We start from the raw sequence: 21002 nt of genomic DNA, 5'->3' as shown, positions 1-21002 counted from the left end.
AAGAATTGATTAAAGGGGAAAAAGCAACGAGCTGTGCTGAAAGGTGAATTATCGGATGGGAGGGAGGTTATGGACTGGTCTTAGAACCAATCTCATTTAATACTGGAAGAAAAAAAGGAGTGTAATCAAGGGTTCCTCTTCACCATGAGGTCTAGAAGCAGATCTTTTAAATGGAAGCTTCAATTCTGGAGCTACCCTGAGATGACAAGTTGATTTGATGATCAAAATATTTCTCAGCAATAATCATGACAAAGCCAGAGTTATGTTTAACAGTGTCAATACAACAGAAATTAACATATTAATACATTTTAAAAGTAGCCAATAACATTGAGCTTGATACAATCTAACGGCTGGATTCTGGAGGCAGACAGAGCTCTGCTTAGCACAGGGTGATGGGTGGCAAAACAGGTTTTACATCACATTTACTCTCGCCTGGGTCTGGCCAAAAGCAGAATCAGCCCCGAGGGTTATTCTTCCTTATACCTGGCTACCTATGTCCCCAGCAGATCATTTGGGCAGCTGGGAATAACTGGCACAGAGACAAGCCAGCCACTGCCCCTACACCAGGGGAGCACTAGGGGAGCTGGGGACACAACATAGGAATATACCTAAGTACACTGGAATATACCACATGGGGACTCTCTCTACACCAGGTGAATTTCCAGCTGGCCAGATCTACTGAGTTTCCAGCCCCTTTGCACCATGGGATCCAAGAATCAGATCGTGTAAGTGAGTCAGTTCTGCTCTGTCTAAAACTTTAAGGCTCTTCTCATCATATTATCTGAGTGTCTGGCTGTGTGGCCCTTGTTCATTGCCAAGAGAACATCATCTCACTGCACGGTCTCTGTTCCATGAACTGGACTGAAGCCTGTTGGTAAGGGTCTAGGACAGTGGTCCCCAACCTTTTCGTCTGGTGGCGGTGGAGCATCTGCCGAAATGCCACCGAATTTCTGCAGCATTTCGGCGGTGACACCTCTCGATGACGTCACTTGTCGGCAGCAAGCAGCATCATCGAGAGGCGTCGCCGCCGAAATGCCGCAGAAATTCAGTGGCATTTCGGCGGATGCTCCACCGCCGGCCAGGACGCGGTCGCATTTAGATGCCCCCGCAGGCACCGCGTTGGGGACCCCTGGTCTAGGATCTTGGCTGTCGTGTGACCGACCCTGGGTGAACTTCTTAGTTAGTTAATCCAGCATGGGTGACGCTGGGTGGTAGCTGGAGAGTGGTCAGTTGGTTGAATTTTAGCATGCTTCTGAAGTGGTGGTAGTGGATTTCTTTCCTCAAATGAAAAGTTGTTAATCTCAATGATTATGCATCCCAGATGCTTTAGCTAGTAAAGGACTGGATCAGCATGGCAGGGAGCTCAGTTTTCCTGCAGTACTTTTTAAGACTTTATTGTGTGAATAGAGCAAATGCAGAGAAGGAAGGGATCACATTATCAACGTAAGTTCATTATACGTTTCCTGGTGTCCCAATTCCAGTGTGGGCAATTTTCTCTGAGAACAGGCTAATGGTTCTTCACAGTAGGAGGTGCCAGGCTGTGGACATGTGTGAAGGCAAGTGTAGTTTAACAACATAATTCAGTCTAGAACAGTTTAGTGGGTCATGATTTAGCAGCTGCTATGATGGAGGAGCACTTATGGTCCATGAGATTTTGGACCTTAAACATGATCCTGGGTCCAGGACTATATATTGTCTATCCTGTACTTCAGAGCACTGTCAATTGGAGAAAAAGGAGGAAATTTTTTAGTAGCAGGTTGTTTAAAAAAAATGGAAAGTGTTTGACACTGCTCAGAGGTTTGGAATGTGAAAATATGTCCCAGGGAGGCAGATGTGGCCTTGTCTAGATGAGGATTCAGTGGAATGATGCTAGTCCTAGTTCGACCTGTGACAATGCAACTGCACTTTAGCAAGTGCTAAAGTGATAAAAGCCCAGCAGGGAGAGTGCAGGCAAGGGGATCAAAGGTGCATAACATATCTATATATCAGATGAAAGTCACCATCCCATACACAGTACCAATGTGAACAAGTGTACAGCATGTGTCATTGGGTGACAAGAACAGATCTAGGTACATGACATGAGACCTCTACGTGGGCAATACACAAAGGGTGAAATCCTGGCTCCAGAGAAGTCAGTGGGAGCTTTGCCATGGACCAGCATTTCACTCCTGGCCTGCTATTGTAGCAGTCCATGAAACTGAGGAAAGAAGCACATACAGTGAGACTGGAAGAGCTGCATTTACAATACCTCCTGAGAGCATCTCTCATGGAGTCTGAATCTATATAGCATGGATGGCAGCATTACAACAGTCTTATCATTAGCAGACATACTGTACCATGAGTCTTACCTACTAATAAAGCTTCTCGTTCAGATTTGACAGGGCTACAGCTCAGGGTCCTCTCAAGTGGGCACTCCTTCTCCTGGCTAGATGCACAGATCCTGTAAGTACTGCTCTCCTGCAAAAACAACACCGTGCACTCCATACCTGCACAATACAGCACTCATTCTAATTAATTAAATGCCAGCTTAGTTTTTAACTTGAACAGTTTTTACAGAGTTGCAATTTTTGTTTTCCTGGTTCAATGTGTCACTTAATACATTGTTTATGTCATAAAATGCATCCCACAAAACACATGGGATGTGCAATGGGGGACATTGGTCATATTGCTGTGGGAACCTTTATATTTGCCTTGATCAATTCCTTCCACTGTTAGAAAAAGGTGTTTTTACAGTATTTTCCATGTAACAGACTATTAGCTTAAAAATAAATCTTAAATGGAAACAGTAAGACTAATGATGATAATGACACTAACCTAATTTCTAAAGCACTTTGAGAACTATGAATGAAAAGCACCATATTAGAGCTTGGTATTATTATTAACAGTTGTGTTCTGTTTCTCTAGGTATTAAATTCCCTGAATTTAAGTCACACTGGGATTGGAAAATCAAGCTGGGTTCTTTCCAACACATGCATCCTCACCATTAATAAAGGCCTTGGCAGGCCATAGTAGGCCCCTAGCGATCCCTATGTAACCTCATTGCCTCCAACAGTTTTCCACAGGAGTAAATGACTGGAACTTAGTATACAATTCAGCTGATGCTGTTCAAAATAAGAGGAAAAAACATGGGTGATGTCATGGTAGGAATCTGCAGTAAAGGAAATCAGGAAGAGGAGGTGGATGAGACATTTCTAGAACAAATAACAGAAATATCGAAAACACAGGCCCTGATAGTAATGGGGGACTACCCAGACATCTGTTGGAAAAATAATCGGGAAAAACACAAAATTTTCACTAAGTTCTTAGAATGAGTTGGGGACAACTTTTTGTTTAAGAAAATGGAGGAAGAAGTTAGGAGGAGGACAGCCATTTTAGACGATTCTGAGAAAAAGGGAGAAATTGGTTGTAAATCTGAAGGTGAAAATTGAATTTGGGTGAAAGTGATCATGAAATGATTGATTTCATGATTCCGGGGAAAGGAAGGAGTGATAGCAGCAGATTAAGGACAATGGACTTCAAAACAGCAGACTTTAACAAACTCAGACAACTGATTGTAAGTGTGGTTTAGCTGACATGAACAGGCCCAACTTAAGACAGGACATGCCTGAACAAGCAACTGCTGAACAGGCCTGAAAACATAACTGCTGAAACAGCTAACTATTGTGAGTGTGTTTATAGTAAACAAAGTAGGCAGAAACACCCTGAACTTATAAACTTCCCTTACACAATCTGCAAACCAATTGGTCTTTACATGCAAGAAGTACAGACTCATAGACTTAAGGTCAGAAGGGACCATTATGATCATCTAGTCTGACCTCCTGCACAATGCGGGCCACAGAATCTCACCCACCCACTCCTGTAACAAACCCCTAACCTATGTCTGAGTTACTGAAGTCCTCAAATCGTGCTTTAAAGACCTCAAGGTGCAGGGAATCCTCCAGCAAGTGACCTATGCCCCACGCTGCAGAGGATGGCAAAAAACCTCCAGGGCCTCTGCCAATCTGCCCTGGAGGAAAATTCCTTCCTGACCCCAAATATGGCGATCAGTTAAACCCTGAACATGTGGGCAAGACTCACCAGCCAGCACCCAGGAAAGAATTCTCTGTAGTAACTCAGATCCCACCCCATCTAACATCCCATCACAGACCACTGGGCATATTTACATTCTAATAATCAAAGATCAATTAATTGCCAAAATTGGGCTATCCCATCATACCATCCTCTTCATAAACTTATCAAGCTTAGTCTTGAAGCCAGATATGTCTTTTGCCTCCACTACTCCCCCTGGCACACTGTTCCAGAACTTCACTCCTCTAACGGTTAGAAACCTTCGTCTAATTTCAAGTCTAAACTTCCTAGTGTCCAGTTTATATCCATTTCTTCTTGTGTCCACATTGGTACTAAGCTTAAATAATTTCTCTCCCTCCCTGATATTTATCCCTCTGATATATTTATAAAGAGCAATCATATCTCCCCTCAGCCATCTTTTGGTTAGGCTAAACAAGCCAAGCTCTTTGAGTCTCCTTTCATAAGACAGGTTTTCCATTCCTCGGATCATCCTAGTAGCCCTTCTCTGTAGCTGTTCCAGTTTGAATTCATCCTTCTTAAACATGGGAGACCAGAACTGCACACAGTATTCCAGATGAGGTCTCACCAGTGCCTTGTATAACGGTACTAACACCTCCTTATCTTTACTGGAAATACCTCGCCTGATGCATCCTAAAACTGCATTAGCTTTTTTAATGGCCATATCACATTGGCGGCTCATAGTCATCCTGTGATCAACCAATACTCCAAGGTCTTTCTCCTCCTCTGTTACTTCCAACTGATATGTCCCCAATTTATAACCAAAATTCTTGTTATTAATCCCTAAATGCATGACCTTGCACTTTTCACTATTAAATTTCATCCTATTACCATTACTCCAGTTTACAAGGTCATCCAGATCTTCCTGTATGATATCCCGGTCCTTCTCTGTATTGACAGTACCTCCCAGCTTTGTGTCATCTGCAAACTTTATTAGCATTCCCACTTTTTGTGCCAAGGTCAGTAATAAAAAGATTAAATAAGATTGGTCCCAAAACCAATCCCTGAGGAACTCCACTAGTAACCTCCTTCCAACCTGACAGTTCACCTTTCAGTATGACCCGCTGTAGTCTCCCTTTTAACCAGTTCCTTATCCACCTTTCAATTTTCATATTGATCCCGATCTTTTCCAATTTAGCTAATAATTCCCCATGTGGAACCGTATCAAATGCCTTACTGAAATCGAGTAAATTAGATCCACTGTATTTCCTTTGTCTAAAAAATCTGTTACCTTCTAAAAGAAGGAGATCAGATTGATTTGGTACAATCTACCTTTTGTAAAACCATGTTGTATTTTGTCCCAATTAACAATGTCCTTAACTACTTTCTCCTTCAAAAATTTTTCCAAGACTTTGCATACTACAGATGTCAAACTAACAGGCCTATAGTTACTCAGATCACCTTTTTTCCCTTTCTTAAAAATAGGAACTATGTTAGCAATTCTCCAGTCGTACGGTACAACCCCAGAGTTTACTGATTCATTAAAAATTCTTGCTAATGGGCTTGCAATTTCATGTGCCAGTTCCTTTAATATTCTTGAATGAAGATTATCTGGGCCCCCCGATTTCATCCCATTAAGCTGCTAATTAGCTATTAGACGTTAGTAGCTAGGAAAGATGTATATAAACTGTGTGATGAGTGACATGAATTGGAATTGTGGTACACCCTGTACCTAAACGCCCTGCAGCTGGGCCTGGCCAGCTTAGGCAAAGAGCTGTAACATGCCTTAAAAAGTAACCTGAATGATGAGCTGGAGTCAACAGAATTTTTTGGATGCCAGAGAACTGGATAAGTCTTCTTCCAAAACTGGACAAGGTGTTCTGGATAAGACGAGTGGAAAGATCTTGGAGGAAATCCCAACACTGGTAGGTAAGGTCCCCTTGGAAGAAAATCTAAAGGATGAAGAAGTTCAAGAGAGCTGACAGTTTCTCAAGGAGACAATATTAAAAGCACAACTGCAAACTATCCCGATGTGAAGGAGAGATAGGAAAAACAGTAAGAGGCCAATATGGCTCCATCAAGAGCTCTCTAATGACCTGAAAATCAAAAAATGAATCCTACAAAAAATGGGAATGTGTGTAAATTGCTAAGAAGGAGTACAGAAAAATAGCACAAGCATGTAGAGCCAAAATCAGAAACACTAAGGCACAAAATGAGTTACACCTGACAAGGGACATAATAGCTCTAAGAAGAGGTTCTTTAAATAAATTAGGAGCAAGAGAAATACAAAGAAAAGTGTATGTCCCTCTACTTAGCAGAGAAGGAAAACTAATAACTGACGATATCAAGAAGGTTGAGGTGTTTAATGTCTATAGAGGTGTTTAATGCCTATTTTGCTTAAGTCTTCACTAAAAAGCTTAATGGTGACCAGATATTCAACACAATTAATATTAACAAGGGAGAAGGAGCATAAGCCAAAAAAAACGGAAGAATATTTAGATAAATTAGATGTAGTCAAATCAGTAGGGCCTGATGAAATTCATTCTAGGTCAATTAAGGAACTAACCAGCTGAGGCAATCTCTCAACCATTAGCGATTGTCTTTGAGAATTTATTGAGGATGGGTGAGGGACCAGAGGGCTAGAGAAGGGCAAACACAGCACCTATCCTTAAAAAGGGGTGGAACTGGGAAATTATAGACTGATCAGCCTAACTTCAATCCCTGGAAAGATATTGGAACAAATTTGTAAACAATCAATTTGTAAGCACCTAGAGGATAATAGGGCTATAAGGAACAGCCAGTATGCATTTGTCAAGAACAATTACTTGAGGGAGAGATAGCTCAGTGGTTTGAGCATTGGCCTGCTAAACCTAGGGTTTTGAGTTCAATCCTTGAGGAGGCCATTTAGGAATCTGGGGTAAAAATCTGTCTGGGGATTGGTCCTGCTTTGAGCAGGGGGTTGGACTAAATAACCTCCTGAGGTCCCTTCCAACCCTGATATTCTATGATCTATGATTCTACTGTGCCCAATTCTGAGCACCACACTTTAAGAAAGGTGTGGACAAATTGGAGAGTGTCCAGAGGAGAGCAACAAAAATGCTAAAAGATTTAGCAAACCTGACAACAAGAACTGGGGTTGTTTAGTCTTGCCGAAAGAAGACTGAGAAGACCTCATAACAGTCTTCAAATATGTTAAGGGCTGCTATAAAGATGATGATGATCAATTATTCTCCATGTCCACTGAAGTAAGGACAAGAATCAACAGGCTTAATCTGCAGCAAGGGAGATGTAGGATATATATTAGGAAAAGCTTTCTAGCTCTCAGGGTAGTTAAACTCTGGAATAGGCTTCGCAGGAAGGTTGTAGAATCCCCATCATTGGAGTTTTTAAGGTTGGACAAACACCTGTCAAGGATCGTCTAGGTTTACTTGGTCCTGTCTCAGTGCAGGGGGCTGGACTTGATGAGTTCTCAGGGTCCCTTCCAGCCCTAAATTGCTATGATTCTATGATAAGATGGAATAGACTCTAGCTCACTTTCCCAGATCTGTGTTAGCTCAGCAAGGCTATGAAATAAAAAGCAGTAATTCATTATTACTAAACTGAATGGATCTAACTCAATACACACTTAGGACAGCTCTGCTGATAAAGGAGCTGCCGTTTTTACATCGTCCCCTTTTCAGAATAGAACTTCCCCTTGCAGCCTTGATTCAAGAAAGCACTTCAACAATCAATACAATGTAACCACACTTTAAAGTTAAGCATGTACTTAAGTGTTGTCCTGAATTCTTGACTGATCTAAGAAGGGACAGAGACTTCTCTAGGGAACGAATAGTCTGTTTATCCACAGAATAGGTGTAGCAAAGCATTAGAATGCAAGTGTTGCCTATTACATCATCTCCTGCCATTGTACATCAGCCCTTCTCAGCCGGGTGTGGTAGTTAACCTTTCACCTCTCTGCAGAGACCAACAAAAGGAGAGTCACTTGGCCAGTTGTTGGTAGGTGCTGAAAATGAATCCATTATCCTCACTAGTTATAGACCAGACAGCCTTCAGCTGGCAATGACTTTCAGTCACTCCTGATGTGGGTGGATTTGAACCAGTGACAGACACGGGTCAAACCCCAGAACTAATCAATCTGCAAAGAAGCTACTTTCTAACTCCAATTACTTAACCAAAGGGCTAGTGTGTTGGCCTGGAGATTGGGACTAGCAGAGTCCCACTTTCCCTCTCAGTCTTCTTGCTGCTCCAGAAAGGGAATAACCTGCACCGGGTCTATACTCGGTGGCAGCATACACTCCCCAACATGCCAGTGAAGTTACAGAGATGGGTGCATGCTCTGCCCACTCCTGCCCCCTCACACCCTCCTGTGTGGGGAGGAGATGTAGCAGCCCTACGAAGCCTGCTTTCCTAATTGTATTGTTGCAGATAGCCAGCAAGGAGTGTGGCCCTTTGAGAGACATATACAGGGGTCTCCTGCAGTCTGTAGGTAGAAGAGCCAGATCACATATTACTAAATTAATAAAAGGGGGCACATTATTTTCCTCGAGGCACAATCAGAAACTCTGTCTGGATGCCAACTCTGTCCACATATCTATTCAAGTGACACCGTCATAGGACCTAATCACATCAGCCACGCCATCAGGGGCTCATTCACCTACACATCTACCAATGTGATATATGCTATCATGTGCCAGCAATGCCCCTCTGCCATGTACATTGGCCAAACTGGATCGTTTCTACACAAAAGAATAAATGGACACAAATCTGACATCAGGAATCATAACATTCAAAAACCAGTAGAAGAACACTTCAACCTCTCTGGTCACTCAGTAACAGACTTAAAGGTGGCAATTTTTCAACAGAAAAGCTTCAAAAACAGACTCCAATGAGAAACTGCTGAACTTGAATTAATTTGCAGACTAGATACCATTAACTTGGACTTGAAGAGAGCCTGGAAGTGGCTGGGTCATTACACAAATTGAATCTATTTCCCCATTTTAAGTATGATCACACCTTGTCAACTGTCTGAAATGGGCCATCTTGATTATCACTACAAAAGTTTTTTTTTCTCCTGCAGATAATAGCTCATCTTAATTAATTAGCCTCTTAGAGTTGGTATGGCAACTTCCACCTTTTCATGTTCTCTGTATGTGTATATATATATTCTTACTATATGTTCCATTCTATGCATCTGATGAAGTGGGCTGTAGCCCATGAAAGCTTACGCTCAAATAAATCTGTTAGTCTCTAAGGTGCCACAAGTACTCCGATTCTTTTTGTGGATACGAACTAACATGGCTGCTACTCTGAAACCTGTCACTATGCAAGGCACTGAATTTAGCTGTATGGAGTGGAAATCCATCAACTTCATGAAAAAATTCATACAGATACAGAAAGACATCGTCTTCCTTTCCAAATGCAAACAGATGGACATCATACCAAAAGGACTAAAGGTAAAAAATCCATTACAATCTACATATCACACAGACTATGCTGAGAGATTGTGCCACACACTCTCAAAGAAACTGCAAAATCACCTGATCAACATCCTATACACCTGTTGGAGAAAAACTTAGTTCTTACTTTTTGGTTGGGTGCAGCAGAGTCAGATACTTTATTTTGTTTAGCAGCTAGAGCAGGGAGAGTGCGCACTAGGACATAGGGTCTCCCCTTTCTAGACAGGTCTCTCAACAGGTAAACAATTACAGCAAGCATTTATACTTTTGTTACAGACAATAATAAGCAACAGCTGCATTTTGTTTATACATAGGTCATTCTAATATCTTGTTTTTCTCACTTAAAAAACTCCAGTCTACATTTCCTATTATTTACACAAGGTCAAAACGACTTTTCACACAGTTCTTTTCCACTCGCCTTACACAATCCTCACTTCTACCAATCTCACGTTATTAAAGTTACAGTTAGCCTAACTCTTGCTAACAAAAACTGTCATGCATTAAGATCCCCTACAAATCCCTGTCAGTTCTTTTTCTACTTCCACACAGCAAACAGGGAAAGATTAAGAATGAGCTCTCAAAACTGGATACTCTCATAAAAAAACAATCTTCCACACAAACTTCCTCATGGATAGACTTCACAAAAACTAGACAGGCCATTTACAACACAAACTTTGCTTCTCTACAAAGGAAAAAGGACACTAAACTATCTAAACTGCTACATGCCACAAGGGGCCACAACAGTAGTTCCCTTAACCCACCCAACAATATTGTTAATCTTTCCAGCTATACTCTAAGTCCGGCAGAAGAGTCTGTCCTATCTCGGGGCCTCTCCTTTTGTCCCTCCAGGCCCACGAACATTATACAGTTCTGCCGTGACCTAGAATCCTACTTTTGATGTCTCCGACTCAAAGAATATTTCCAACACACCTCTGAACAACATACTAACCCACAGAATCCTTCCTACCAGCACTACAAAAAGAAGGATTCTGCGTGGACTCCTCCTGAAGGTCAAAACAACAGACTGGACTTCTACATAGATTGCTTCCATCGACGTGCACGAGCTGAAATTGTGGCAAAGCAGAATCACTTGCCCCATAACCTCAGCCGTGCTGAACACAACGCCATCAACAACCTCAGGAACAACTCTGACATCACAATCAATGAGGCTGACAAAGAAGGTGCTGTCATCATCATGAATAAGTTGGAATATGAACAAGAGGCTGCTAGGCAGCTTTCTAACACCACATTCTACAGGCCATTATCCTCTGATCCCACTGAGGATTACCAAAAGAAACTATACCATCTGCTCAAGAAACTCCCTGAAAAAGCACAGGAACAGATCTGTACATGCCTCGAACCCCGACCAGGCTATTCTATTTGCTAACCAAGATCCATAAACCCAGAAATCCTGGACGCCCCATCATCTCAGGCATTGGCACCCTAACAGCAGGATTGTCTGGCTATGTGGACAATCTCTTCAGGCCCTACACTACCAGCACTCCCAGCTATCTTTGACACACCACTGACTTCCTGAGGAAACTACAATCCATTGGTGATTTTCCAGAAAACACCATCCTGGCCACTATGGATGTAGAAGCCCTCTACACCAACATTCCACACAAAGATGGACTACAAGCTATCAGGAACAGTATCCCTGATAATGTCACTGCAAACCTGGTGGCTGAACTATGTGACTTTGTCCTCACTCACAACTATTTCACATCTGGGGACAATATGTACCTTCAAGTCAGCAGCACTGCTATGGGTACCCGCATGGCCCCACAGTATGCCAACATTTTTATGGCTGACTTAGAACAACGCTTCCTTAGCTCTCGTCCCCTAACACCCCTAGTCTACTTCCACTACGTTGATGACATCTTCATCATCTGGACTCATGGAAAAGAAGCCCTTGAGGAATTCCACCATGATTTCAACAATTTCCATCCCACCATCAACCTCATCCTGGAACAAGCCACACAAGCGGTCCATTTCCTTGACACTACTGTGCTAATAAGTGATGGTCACATAAACACCACCCTATACTAGAAACCTATTGACCACTATACTTACCTACATGCCTCCAGCTTCCATCCAGAACACACCACACGATCCATTGTCTACAGCCAAGCACTAAGATACAACCGCATTTGCTCCAATCCCTCAGACAGAGACAAACGCCTACAAGATCTCTATCAAGCATTCTTAAAACAACAATACCCACCTGCTGAAGTGAAAAAACAGATTGAGATAGCCAGTAGAGTACCTAGAAGTCACCTACTACAGGACAAAGAAAATAACAGGATGCCACTAGCCGTCACCTTCAGCCCCCAACTAAAACCTCTCCAGCACATCATCGAAGATCTACAACCTATCCTGAAGGACGATCCCTCACTCTCACAGATCTTGGGAGACAGACCAGTCCTCATTTTCAGACAGCCCCCCAACCTGAAGCAAATACTCATCAGAAATCACATACAACCACAACAAAAACACTAACCCAGGAACCTAACCTTGCAACAAAGCCTGATGCCAACTCTGTCCACATATCTATTCAAGTGATACCATCATAGACCTAATCACACCATCAGAGGCTCATTCACCTCTACATCTACCAATGTGATATATGCCATCATGTGCCAGCAATGCCCCTCTGCCATGTACATTGGCCAAACCGGACAGTTTCTACACAAAAGAATAAATGGACACAAATCTGACATCAGGAATCATAACATTCAAAAACCAGTATCTGGTCATTCAGTAACAGACTTAAAGGTGGCAATTTTTCAACAGAAAAGCTTCAAAAACAGACTCCAATGAGAAACTGCTGAACTTGAATTAATTTGCAGACTAGATAGCATTAACTTGGACTTGAAGAGAGCCTGGAAGTGGCTGGGTCATTACACAAATTGAATCTATTTCCCCATTTTAAGTATCCTCACACCTTGTCAACTGTCTGAAATGGGCCATCTTATTTATCACTACAAAAGTTTTTTTCCCTCCTGCTGATAATAGCTCATCTTAATTAATTATCCTCTTAGAGTTACTATGGCAACTTCCACCTTTTCATGTTCTCTGTATGTATATATATCTTCTTACTATATGTTCCATTCTATGCATCTGATGAAGTGGGCTGTAGCCCACGAAAGCTTATGCTCAAATAAATGTGTTAGTCTCTAAGGTGCCACAAGTACTCCTGTTCTTTAATCAGGGAACAGATATTTTTGCAGAGGGACAAGGCATTAGGATGCAGCAAGTCATTTCATACCCTCTGCTCCCCACACCACAGCTTCGCAGAAATGTACTTCTTTGCCAGCCTGAGACTGCTGATGGTGCTTAATGTGATGGTTTCTTGTTTCCTAGTCTAGAGGTGTCAGGCTTATATACTCAGCTCCTAACAGTGGATCCATTTATTATGAACTGTCACCACTTCTCTCAGTAAGATGCTCTACCTAAAATAGCAGAAAGAAACACACTGACTTACATTTCCTTGATTATCAGCCACGTCTCTCTCCTTGTCCTCTTCATCTGCCATCTCTTGCTACATTCAGTTACAGAAAGGGAAAAGGTTATAATCTTTAGCATAGTTGGTAAAATATTAGCTTTGTTCATTGATCTTTGCAAATGAAGCTCTCAAACTGGAGCAATCTAATTGAGATTCAGATACTTTAACAACCAGAAAGACAATTACTGTGTGTAACTCCTGCTCCAGAACATAGCACTAGCTAAGGCACAGGGGGAGGGCGAGTTCTCATGTCAGGGAGGTATTGACCAGATCTGTGCCATCACGTCCAATTGGATCTACTGTACTCAGTTAACAGAATTGTGTGGGGCCTTCACCTCTCGTGAGGATGTGTACACAATGGCTGTCATCCTCCCTCCCAGCACACAACAGACAGTGCTCTGAGGAAGCAATGACCAGCCAAGATATACCTCATGAAAACAGCTAGTGCAGAGCACATGGGGGAGGAGGTGGTTTGGGAGAGGAGCAGAGAGAGGAAGGTGACACTTTATAAAGCCAACAGCAAATCAATCCGTTGACTCATAAACAACTCCCACTTCCCCTGCTGACCATACCCATGTCCCTGAGACCTCAGTGGGCGGTCTTAGCAAGCTTGCTGCAACACACAGGAACAGCTAACAGTTAAGGGAGCTCTACTTCTCTCTGGGCCCAGCACTAACAAATGGGTGTGACTACAAGGTGCAGTCAGTAGATGGGAGCAGTCAAACAACAGCAAGAATCTACATGTGATGGTAAGAGCTGGCCAAGAGGCTCCTCTACTCACAGCCCAGCACAGACAGCCCATGCTGAAATGCTCTGGACTTTTGAATCCTCATTAAAGCCAAGTCCCAAATCCTGGCTGCGGGTTCTGAGTCCAGATCACTAATTAGACAATGGTTGCCAGGGCATTCCCTGTGGCACTCACAACAGCAGCTTCAGTGCAGATGGGGGCCAACTGGAAAGCTTGGGAACATGCTGGCCATTCCAGAGCAGGCAGCTCTTTCCAGCTCACCAAGGAGCTCAATCAGTGCTCATTTTTGGAGCAGCAAACCCTTCTTTCTCTCTCTCTCAACAGGCCAGGACTGGTGCAGGGGATCCAATAAGCCACAGCCAGAAGTTCACGCTGTGGAACCCTTCACAGCCTTTACCTTCCGTTTCCTCTGCCTTCCCTCCTTGTCCTATTGGCTGCCTTTGACATCATCAGCCAGGCTCTTTTGGAAATCTTCTCCCCCTTGGGTTTCCATGAGTTCATCCTCTCCTGACTCTCTAACCTCTCAAGCCCTCAGTATCTCAAACAGAAGGTGCACCTCCTGTGCCTGCCCACCTTCTTCATGAGGCATCCCACTGTAGCCTCCTCTTCAGCTCCCTCAGAGCCTCTCTCCAGGTTATCATCTCTGCAAACTCAGCTTTGGCAACCATTTCTATGCTGACACCTCACAGATCTACCTTGCTGCTTGGGACCTGTTCCCTCCATCCACACTAATAGCCTGGCTACTTGACATCTCCTTGCGGGTATCCAGTCATCTCCAAAACTGAATATGGGCAAAACTGAGCTCCTGATCTTCCCCCGAAGCCCTTCTCCCTCCCCACTTTCTCTATCATGGTGGAGAGTACCACCATCCTCCGTGTTGCTCAATCCCAACATTTCAGCTGCTTCTTTGATTTGTCCCTCTCTTTGTCTCCACACACACAGCCCATGGCTAAATCTTGTGGCTTCTACCTGCACATCTCCAAGACTGGACCCATCCTCTCTGCCCACATGGCCACAACTCCTGCCCTAACCCATATCTTCTCTCACCAGGAGTACAGTAAGGTAACTTCCATTCATCAAGATGCTCTTCTCCAAAATTTAGTCCAATTTAGTCTTAAATTCTATCTAAATGGGTGCTGTGTGGACGAGTCAGTAATGGGCCAGTCCTGTGTAGTGCTGAGTGCCTCAGGATTGCGACCTATTGTTCTTCAACATTATTCCTTCCTATTTGTCACTTGCCTAGGCTACAGGAATGTATTTGTCCAGGGCAGTGCTTCCCAGCCCTTTCTGTTTAGAGTTACATTTCACCCGATGTTCCAGTCCACTGCCTCCCATTAACCCTACCCTCTGAGCCACAGTGGATTTAGGCTGTTACAACTGCACATTGCAACTGAATGGGAGGTGGGTAACAGCTGTTTATGAGGGACATTACAGAGGCTCATCCTCAAAGAAGTGGGGATGAGTAGAGAGGATCAATCCCAGTGCATAGGAACCACTGATTTAAATCAAGACATTACAAATACTGCAAAGTCATCTATTTTACATTAATTTAACAGGCTATAGTGGTGTTTTTAATACAAACATTTATCTGGAAGGATAGAGGGAGTAAGAACAATATAAAACAATTAACTCCAAGCCTGCAGAATTTTAGGCTGGGATTTAAAAAGGGGTTGGATCCCCAACATCCATGGAATTTCACTGGAACTCAGACACCTAACACCCCTTGCAAATCCCAGCCTATTGCCTACTCAGCTGTATTTCAGCACAAATAGCAATGAATCCTCCATCTGACTTAAAATTGGTATTAGCACTTTGATAACACTGAGCCAGGCCCTCTAGCTTCTCATACAGAAGTTCTGCACCAACTCCTAGCTCTGCAATCTAGTTATAGGTTCAAAGATTCTGCAATATTGATCACAGAATGCAGCATCTCCATGAGGTGACCTACTGAAGAATTGTTCAATTGACACTTTGTGTCAAACTCAAGATGAAGTAATAATTCTCTACAGCATCATGTTCTGATAGCATATCCATTTGATCAAGCTTCTGAGATCACAAAATCCTAATTAATGGACTGCCACATTTATCTGAGCCGACAGCAAGAAAACAAATTATTATCCAAGAGAGTTCTGTGATTAGAAATAAAATCTTCTAATGTAAAAGCTTTCATTCTAAAGAAGTACTTATAATTTCCCTTCATGTCATACAAAATAAATGTAAATATATTGTAGCGACATTGCTGGAAAGCTTAAATCCATCAACATCTTTTAGAGAATGTAGATCAGAACATATCTTTAAATGCAAGTATAGGATTTACTGGGGATAATGTAGAACTGTTCTTTATCTCTTTAAAATGTATTCTTTACCATATTTAGCATTGATGCTGTTATAGAAAAACAAACGTTCCAGCTGAAATGATGTGCACTGGAACATGAGAGCTAGCCTGGAAATGTACACAAGTGTCTAGGGAAGCTTGCCTCACTGCAGCCTGAAAGAAGAACCATTAGGCAGATTCACTGCTGACGTAAATCCTCATGCTATGCAGGTAATGGTTCAGCACAGTGCATCTTCAGTGACATTTCCTGTCCTTCTGGGGCCCAAACGAGATTCAGATGAGAGGGAGAGGGGTAGGTGACGTGCAACTAAAACCTCTCCAGCGCATCATCAAAGATCTACAACCTATCCAGAAAGATGATCCCTCACTCTCACAGATCTTGGGAGACAGACGTGTCCTCGCTTACAGACAACCCCCAAACCTAAAGCAAATACTCACCAGCTACCACACATCACTGAACAAAAACACTAACCAAGGAACCTATCCTTGCAACAAAGCCCGATGCCAACTCTGTCCACATATCTATTCAAGTGACATCATCATAGGACCTAATCACATCAGCCATGCCATCAGGGGCTCATTCACCTGCACATCTACCAATGTGATATATGCCATCATGTGCCAGCAATGCCTCTCTGCCATGTACATTGGCCAAACCGGACAGTCTCTACGCAAAAGAATTAATGGACACAAATCTGACATCAGGAATCATAACACTCAAAATCCAGTAGGAGAACACTTTAACCTGTCTGGTCATTCAATGACAGACCTGCGGGTGGCAATTTTGCAACAGAAAAACTTCAAAAACAGACTCCAACGAGAAACTGCTGAGCTGGAATTGATATGCAAACTAGATACAATCAACTTAGGTTTAAATAGGGACTGGGAATGGCTGAGCCATTACAAACATTGAATCTATCTCCCCTTGTAAGTATTCTCACACTTCTTATCAAACTGTCTGTACTGGGCTATCTTGATTATCACTTCAAAAAAATGTTTCCTCTTCTTAATTGGCCTCTCAGAGTTGGTAAGACAACTCCCACCTTTTCATGCTCTCTGAATGTGTATATATATTTCCTCAAATATATGGCCATTCTATGCATCCGAAGAAGTGGGCTGTAGCCCACGAAAGCTTATGCTCAAATAAATTTGTTAGTCTCTAAGGTGCCACAATTACTCCTGTTCTTATTGTGCAAGCAGAAGCTCAAAAAGATTTTTTTCTGGTAAATCAATCCTACAACATCTCAATGTGCATGGACACCCAAAAAACACAGTATCAGTTTCTCTCTAGGGAATGCTCCACCATCTGTGCATTTCAGAACTGACACTCTGGATGCTTCCATGTGGCTTAAGAGCAAGTTGGATCAATGAGTTTAGTCCCATAGGGTTTTGGACAAGGTACAGGGCCTCCTTTCAGAAGCCACAGTCAGCAACCCTTGTTGTGCCTCCTGAGCGTCCCTGGTAGGTGGGCCGTACTCCCAATGCACTATGTAGTACTTTCTGGTGGAAAACCTATGTTTCTATGTCCTTCTTGTGAGCCTGAAAACTATGGACAGATTCCTCTCCCCTGCACAAGGACTCTGAACTGCAATCATAGGATACCAGGGTTGGAAGGGACCTCAGGAGGTCATCTACTCCAACCCCCTGCTCAAAGCAGGACCAATCCCCAGACAGATTTTTGCCCCAGATGCCTAAATGCCCCCCTCAAGGATTGAACTCAACTCTGGGTTTAGCAGGCCAATGCTCAAACCACTGAGCTATCCCTCCCCCCTCGTCTACAATTTCTCCTTGGAATTCTTGTATCAAAAGGTGCAGGTAGTGTAGACGAGCACTAAAGAATGTTATTGCTGTGACGCTGTCAAGGCCACTACACTGTTATAGCTGCTCAGTGCTTCTGTCCTTGGAACTCCACTGTTATCAGTACAAGCAGAGAGCGCAGCCTGCTAATTCAGCAGACCTCAATGTTACTTATAGGGAAAGACCACAGTCATGGTTGGGTGACAAAGGTACTCGGCCAGGTTTATTGTCCTCAAGATTCGCACAACTTGCACAAGCACATTAACACGAGTGCCAGATGGCAAGGAGCGCCTCAGTCAGCAGCAGGAGTTTCTGCTGTCCTCTTGGCCACACAAAGGACTAAGGCAAGGTACCCCGACATTTACAGACTAAGCCAAACAACTGGGATAAGCAACTTACATACCACCTGGAGTGTTTCATGACATCTGTTTATCATCGCTCCTTGTTCCTGATATCTTGGACAAAACATTCCTATTCATTGTTCTGTCAAACCACCTTATCTGTACTAGATTGGGATATATTTATACTAGCCTTCTAAAATATATTTACATAAGTATCTAGTGCCTAGTACACTAATAACAACTTTGCCAAGTTCATGTACCAAACAGTGAACTTGTAAGCATCTACTTTAATACATTGCCTGACTTTAGTTCACAGCCTCTGGTTCAGGACTCAGATCTTGCACCCAAGCCCAGTGCTCCAGCTCTCGTTCTCTCTCTACTACAGATGGTGCCTGGAAATTCTGTCTTCAATAGAATTCTGTTGGACTAAGGAATGTAAAATGTGGCTCCACGTTTGCAGCATTTTAGGCTCTTATTAGCTTTCCTCTATGAAGATCTATTTGGGAGGGGAAAGGAATTTAGCCTGCTCTTGAAAGTAACAGTGTTCATGCTGACTACTTTAGTTTTCACAAACATTTGGCAGATGAGTCTGCATTTTGCAAATCATTCTCTTAAGACGTGCCCTTAGAGTTTTGTTCCCTTTTGCTATGGAAAGCAAAGGTGCATAAAACAACTTTACTTTCATGAAAAGAGGCATGGATGTTTGAACAGCATGGTAAGCACCAGAAATTCTGCCACGTATATTAATGCGGTGGTTCCAGCTCCAAAATATCCACAAAGTCCACATTGATAAAATGTGGTAGCAAATCTCTTTAGGAGTCTGCCAGTTGTTCAAACAAAGCAGGCCATTGCCACCCAAGTCAGGCCCAGGCCATCTCCTCCACCTGTACCTTGTGCTGCACTCAGAGCGAGCTATGACGTCCAAAGGCCACAAGCCTAGCAACAGTCTATTACTGAAACGTCATACAGAAGCCTGGAGGCCTAGACCGTACATACCTGCTCCTTCAGGGTTTCTAACAACATTTCCATTTGTACTTTGTCTTCCTTCATTTTTTCTAGCTCGGCTTCTCGTTTTTTGTATTCCTCTTGCAATTTCAGAAGATGCTAGAAAAGAAAAGGTCAATTCAGACCACAGCATGACTTTCACACTTCATTGTTTTAAAGAACATGGAATGAGTAACAAACTGTTAGACAAAGACGTGGGTCAAATTCAGAACATTTTAAAAGTTTCCATCCATAAAAGGAAGAAAAACTTCCACAAAATCCTATGGCATCTTGCAAACTTATTTGACTATTGCTAGATATTAAAAAAATGTGTTGGGTTGTTAACATGAGGTAAGGCAGAACTTTCTTGAAGCTCAAGAAAATACCCCAAAACACTACATCCTAGGTTGTGTAGGGTGGTTTGTCTTGTACTTTGTTTTATCCAGACTAACAGAAAAACACCATGATAACTCTATTGTTGTTGCATGTTTTTTCTAAACAAAAAGTGATGTGTTACTTTTTGTAATGTTAGTTTTATATTTCTAGGATATGCATAATGGTGATTTGCAAAACTGCACATAATTCCTAAATGAGCACCTATAAAAATTAGACAACACAATAAAACTACAAGACTGCATGAAAGAGAAAATGTTCATGCAGAAACTGCGTTTCTCAGGAACACTAGGCAAACGGTCAACCCCTTTTTGTGTAATTCTGTTTTAGGCTAGCTATTTTTCCAGGCCTAAAATAGCCCATTTTTTCCCCTATCTGTCCAGCTTGAGAGCACTTTTTTCACAACCCACCCATAGAATAATAATTATTGAAATAACAACATATTTTGCTACAATTCAGAATAATTATCATCTGCTCATAGCAAACCTCCAAAGATTGATTTATAATGAGATTGCTTTGTCTTTCTATAGGAAACAAATATCTTTTAGCTTCTGGGGAGTTCCTCCTGGTATCTATATAGTCACAGAACGCAGTACCAGGTTTACCATGGCGCCAGGCCCAGAGTCAGAAGGGGCCCCGGCCAGCCCAATCCCCCGGCAGGCTGAGCCGGCCAGGAAAGCTGCCCCCACACCTGCTCTGCCCCCACCCCGCCTCTTCCCACCCCTGCTCCCTCTCCACCCCATCCCCCGCAAGGCCCCTTCCCTGAGCTACGCATCCTGGGGAACTGTAGCAGGGGTTGGGCCCGCCCTGAACTCATCGGGCAGCGGGAAGTAGAGCGACCTGGCCCCAGGTCTTGACAGGGGTGAGAGGAGATGGGGCAGTGGGGAAGGGGCATGGGATGGGGAACAGAAGGGGATGGGGAAGTGAGGCTAGGGGGGAAGAGGCAGGGGGAAGGAAGGGGGTGGGATGGGGAGGAGATGGCGCAGTGGAGAAGGGGATGGGGAAGTGGGGTAGGGGAAGAGGCAGGGGAAGGAAGGGGTGGGATGAGGAGGAGATGGAGCGGTGGGGAAGTGGCATGGGATGGGGAAGAGAAGGGGATGGGGAAGTGGGGGTAGGGGGGAAGAGGCGGGGGAAGGAAGGGGGTGGGATGAGGAGGAGATGGAGCGGTGGGGAAGGGGCATGGGATGGGGAAGAGAAGGGAATGGGGGAAGCAGGGGCATGAGGGAAGCTGGAGCCCAGCATGCGGCATCCTCTTGGCAGAAGCTGGAGCTCTCCTGTTAAGCAGACCCATTGAACCCTCACCCTGACAAGCCCCACCTCCCCTGCATCTGTACCACCCCGAGTCCCCCTAGACGCCCTCCCCACTGAGCCCCAACCACCTGCACCTGGACCCCCACCAAATTAACCCCACCTCCCC

The 21002-nt window shown here is 43.5% G+C and overlaps 1 protein-coding gene across 8 annotated transcripts in view; it reads right to left on the bottom strand.

The window, feature by feature from the left end:
- The window catches only part of ENOX2 (ecto-NOX disulfide-thiol exchanger 2), a 168081-nt gene that overhangs the window by 10305 nt on the left and 136774 nt on the right, over positions 1-21002 (bottom strand). For all 8 annotated transcript variants that reach the window (XR_005584688.1, XR_005584689.1, XM_039488634.1 and 5 more), the window contains 3 exons: positions 19205-19312; positions 12967-13023; positions 2349-2457 (listed from right to left, as the gene is read on the bottom strand). Coding sequence is in view for 6 of the 8 variants with exons in the window: in XM_039488634.1 (XP_039344568.1) it covers positions 2349-2457; positions 12967-13023; positions 19205-19312 (274 nt within the window). In the remaining 2 variants the exon portion in view is untranslated. The remainder of the gene's footprint in view (positions 1-2348; positions 2458-12966; positions 13024-19204; positions 19313-21002) is intronic.

Source organism: Mauremys reevesii, linkage group 9 (assembly GCF_016161935.1).
Source record: "Mauremys reevesii isolate NIE-2019 linkage group 9, ASM1616193v1, whole genome shotgun sequence".
Lineage (NCBI taxonomy): Eukaryota > Metazoa > Chordata > Testudines > Geoemydidae > Mauremys > Mauremys reevesii.
This window is presented reverse-complemented; position numbering and strand designations above follow the sequence as displayed.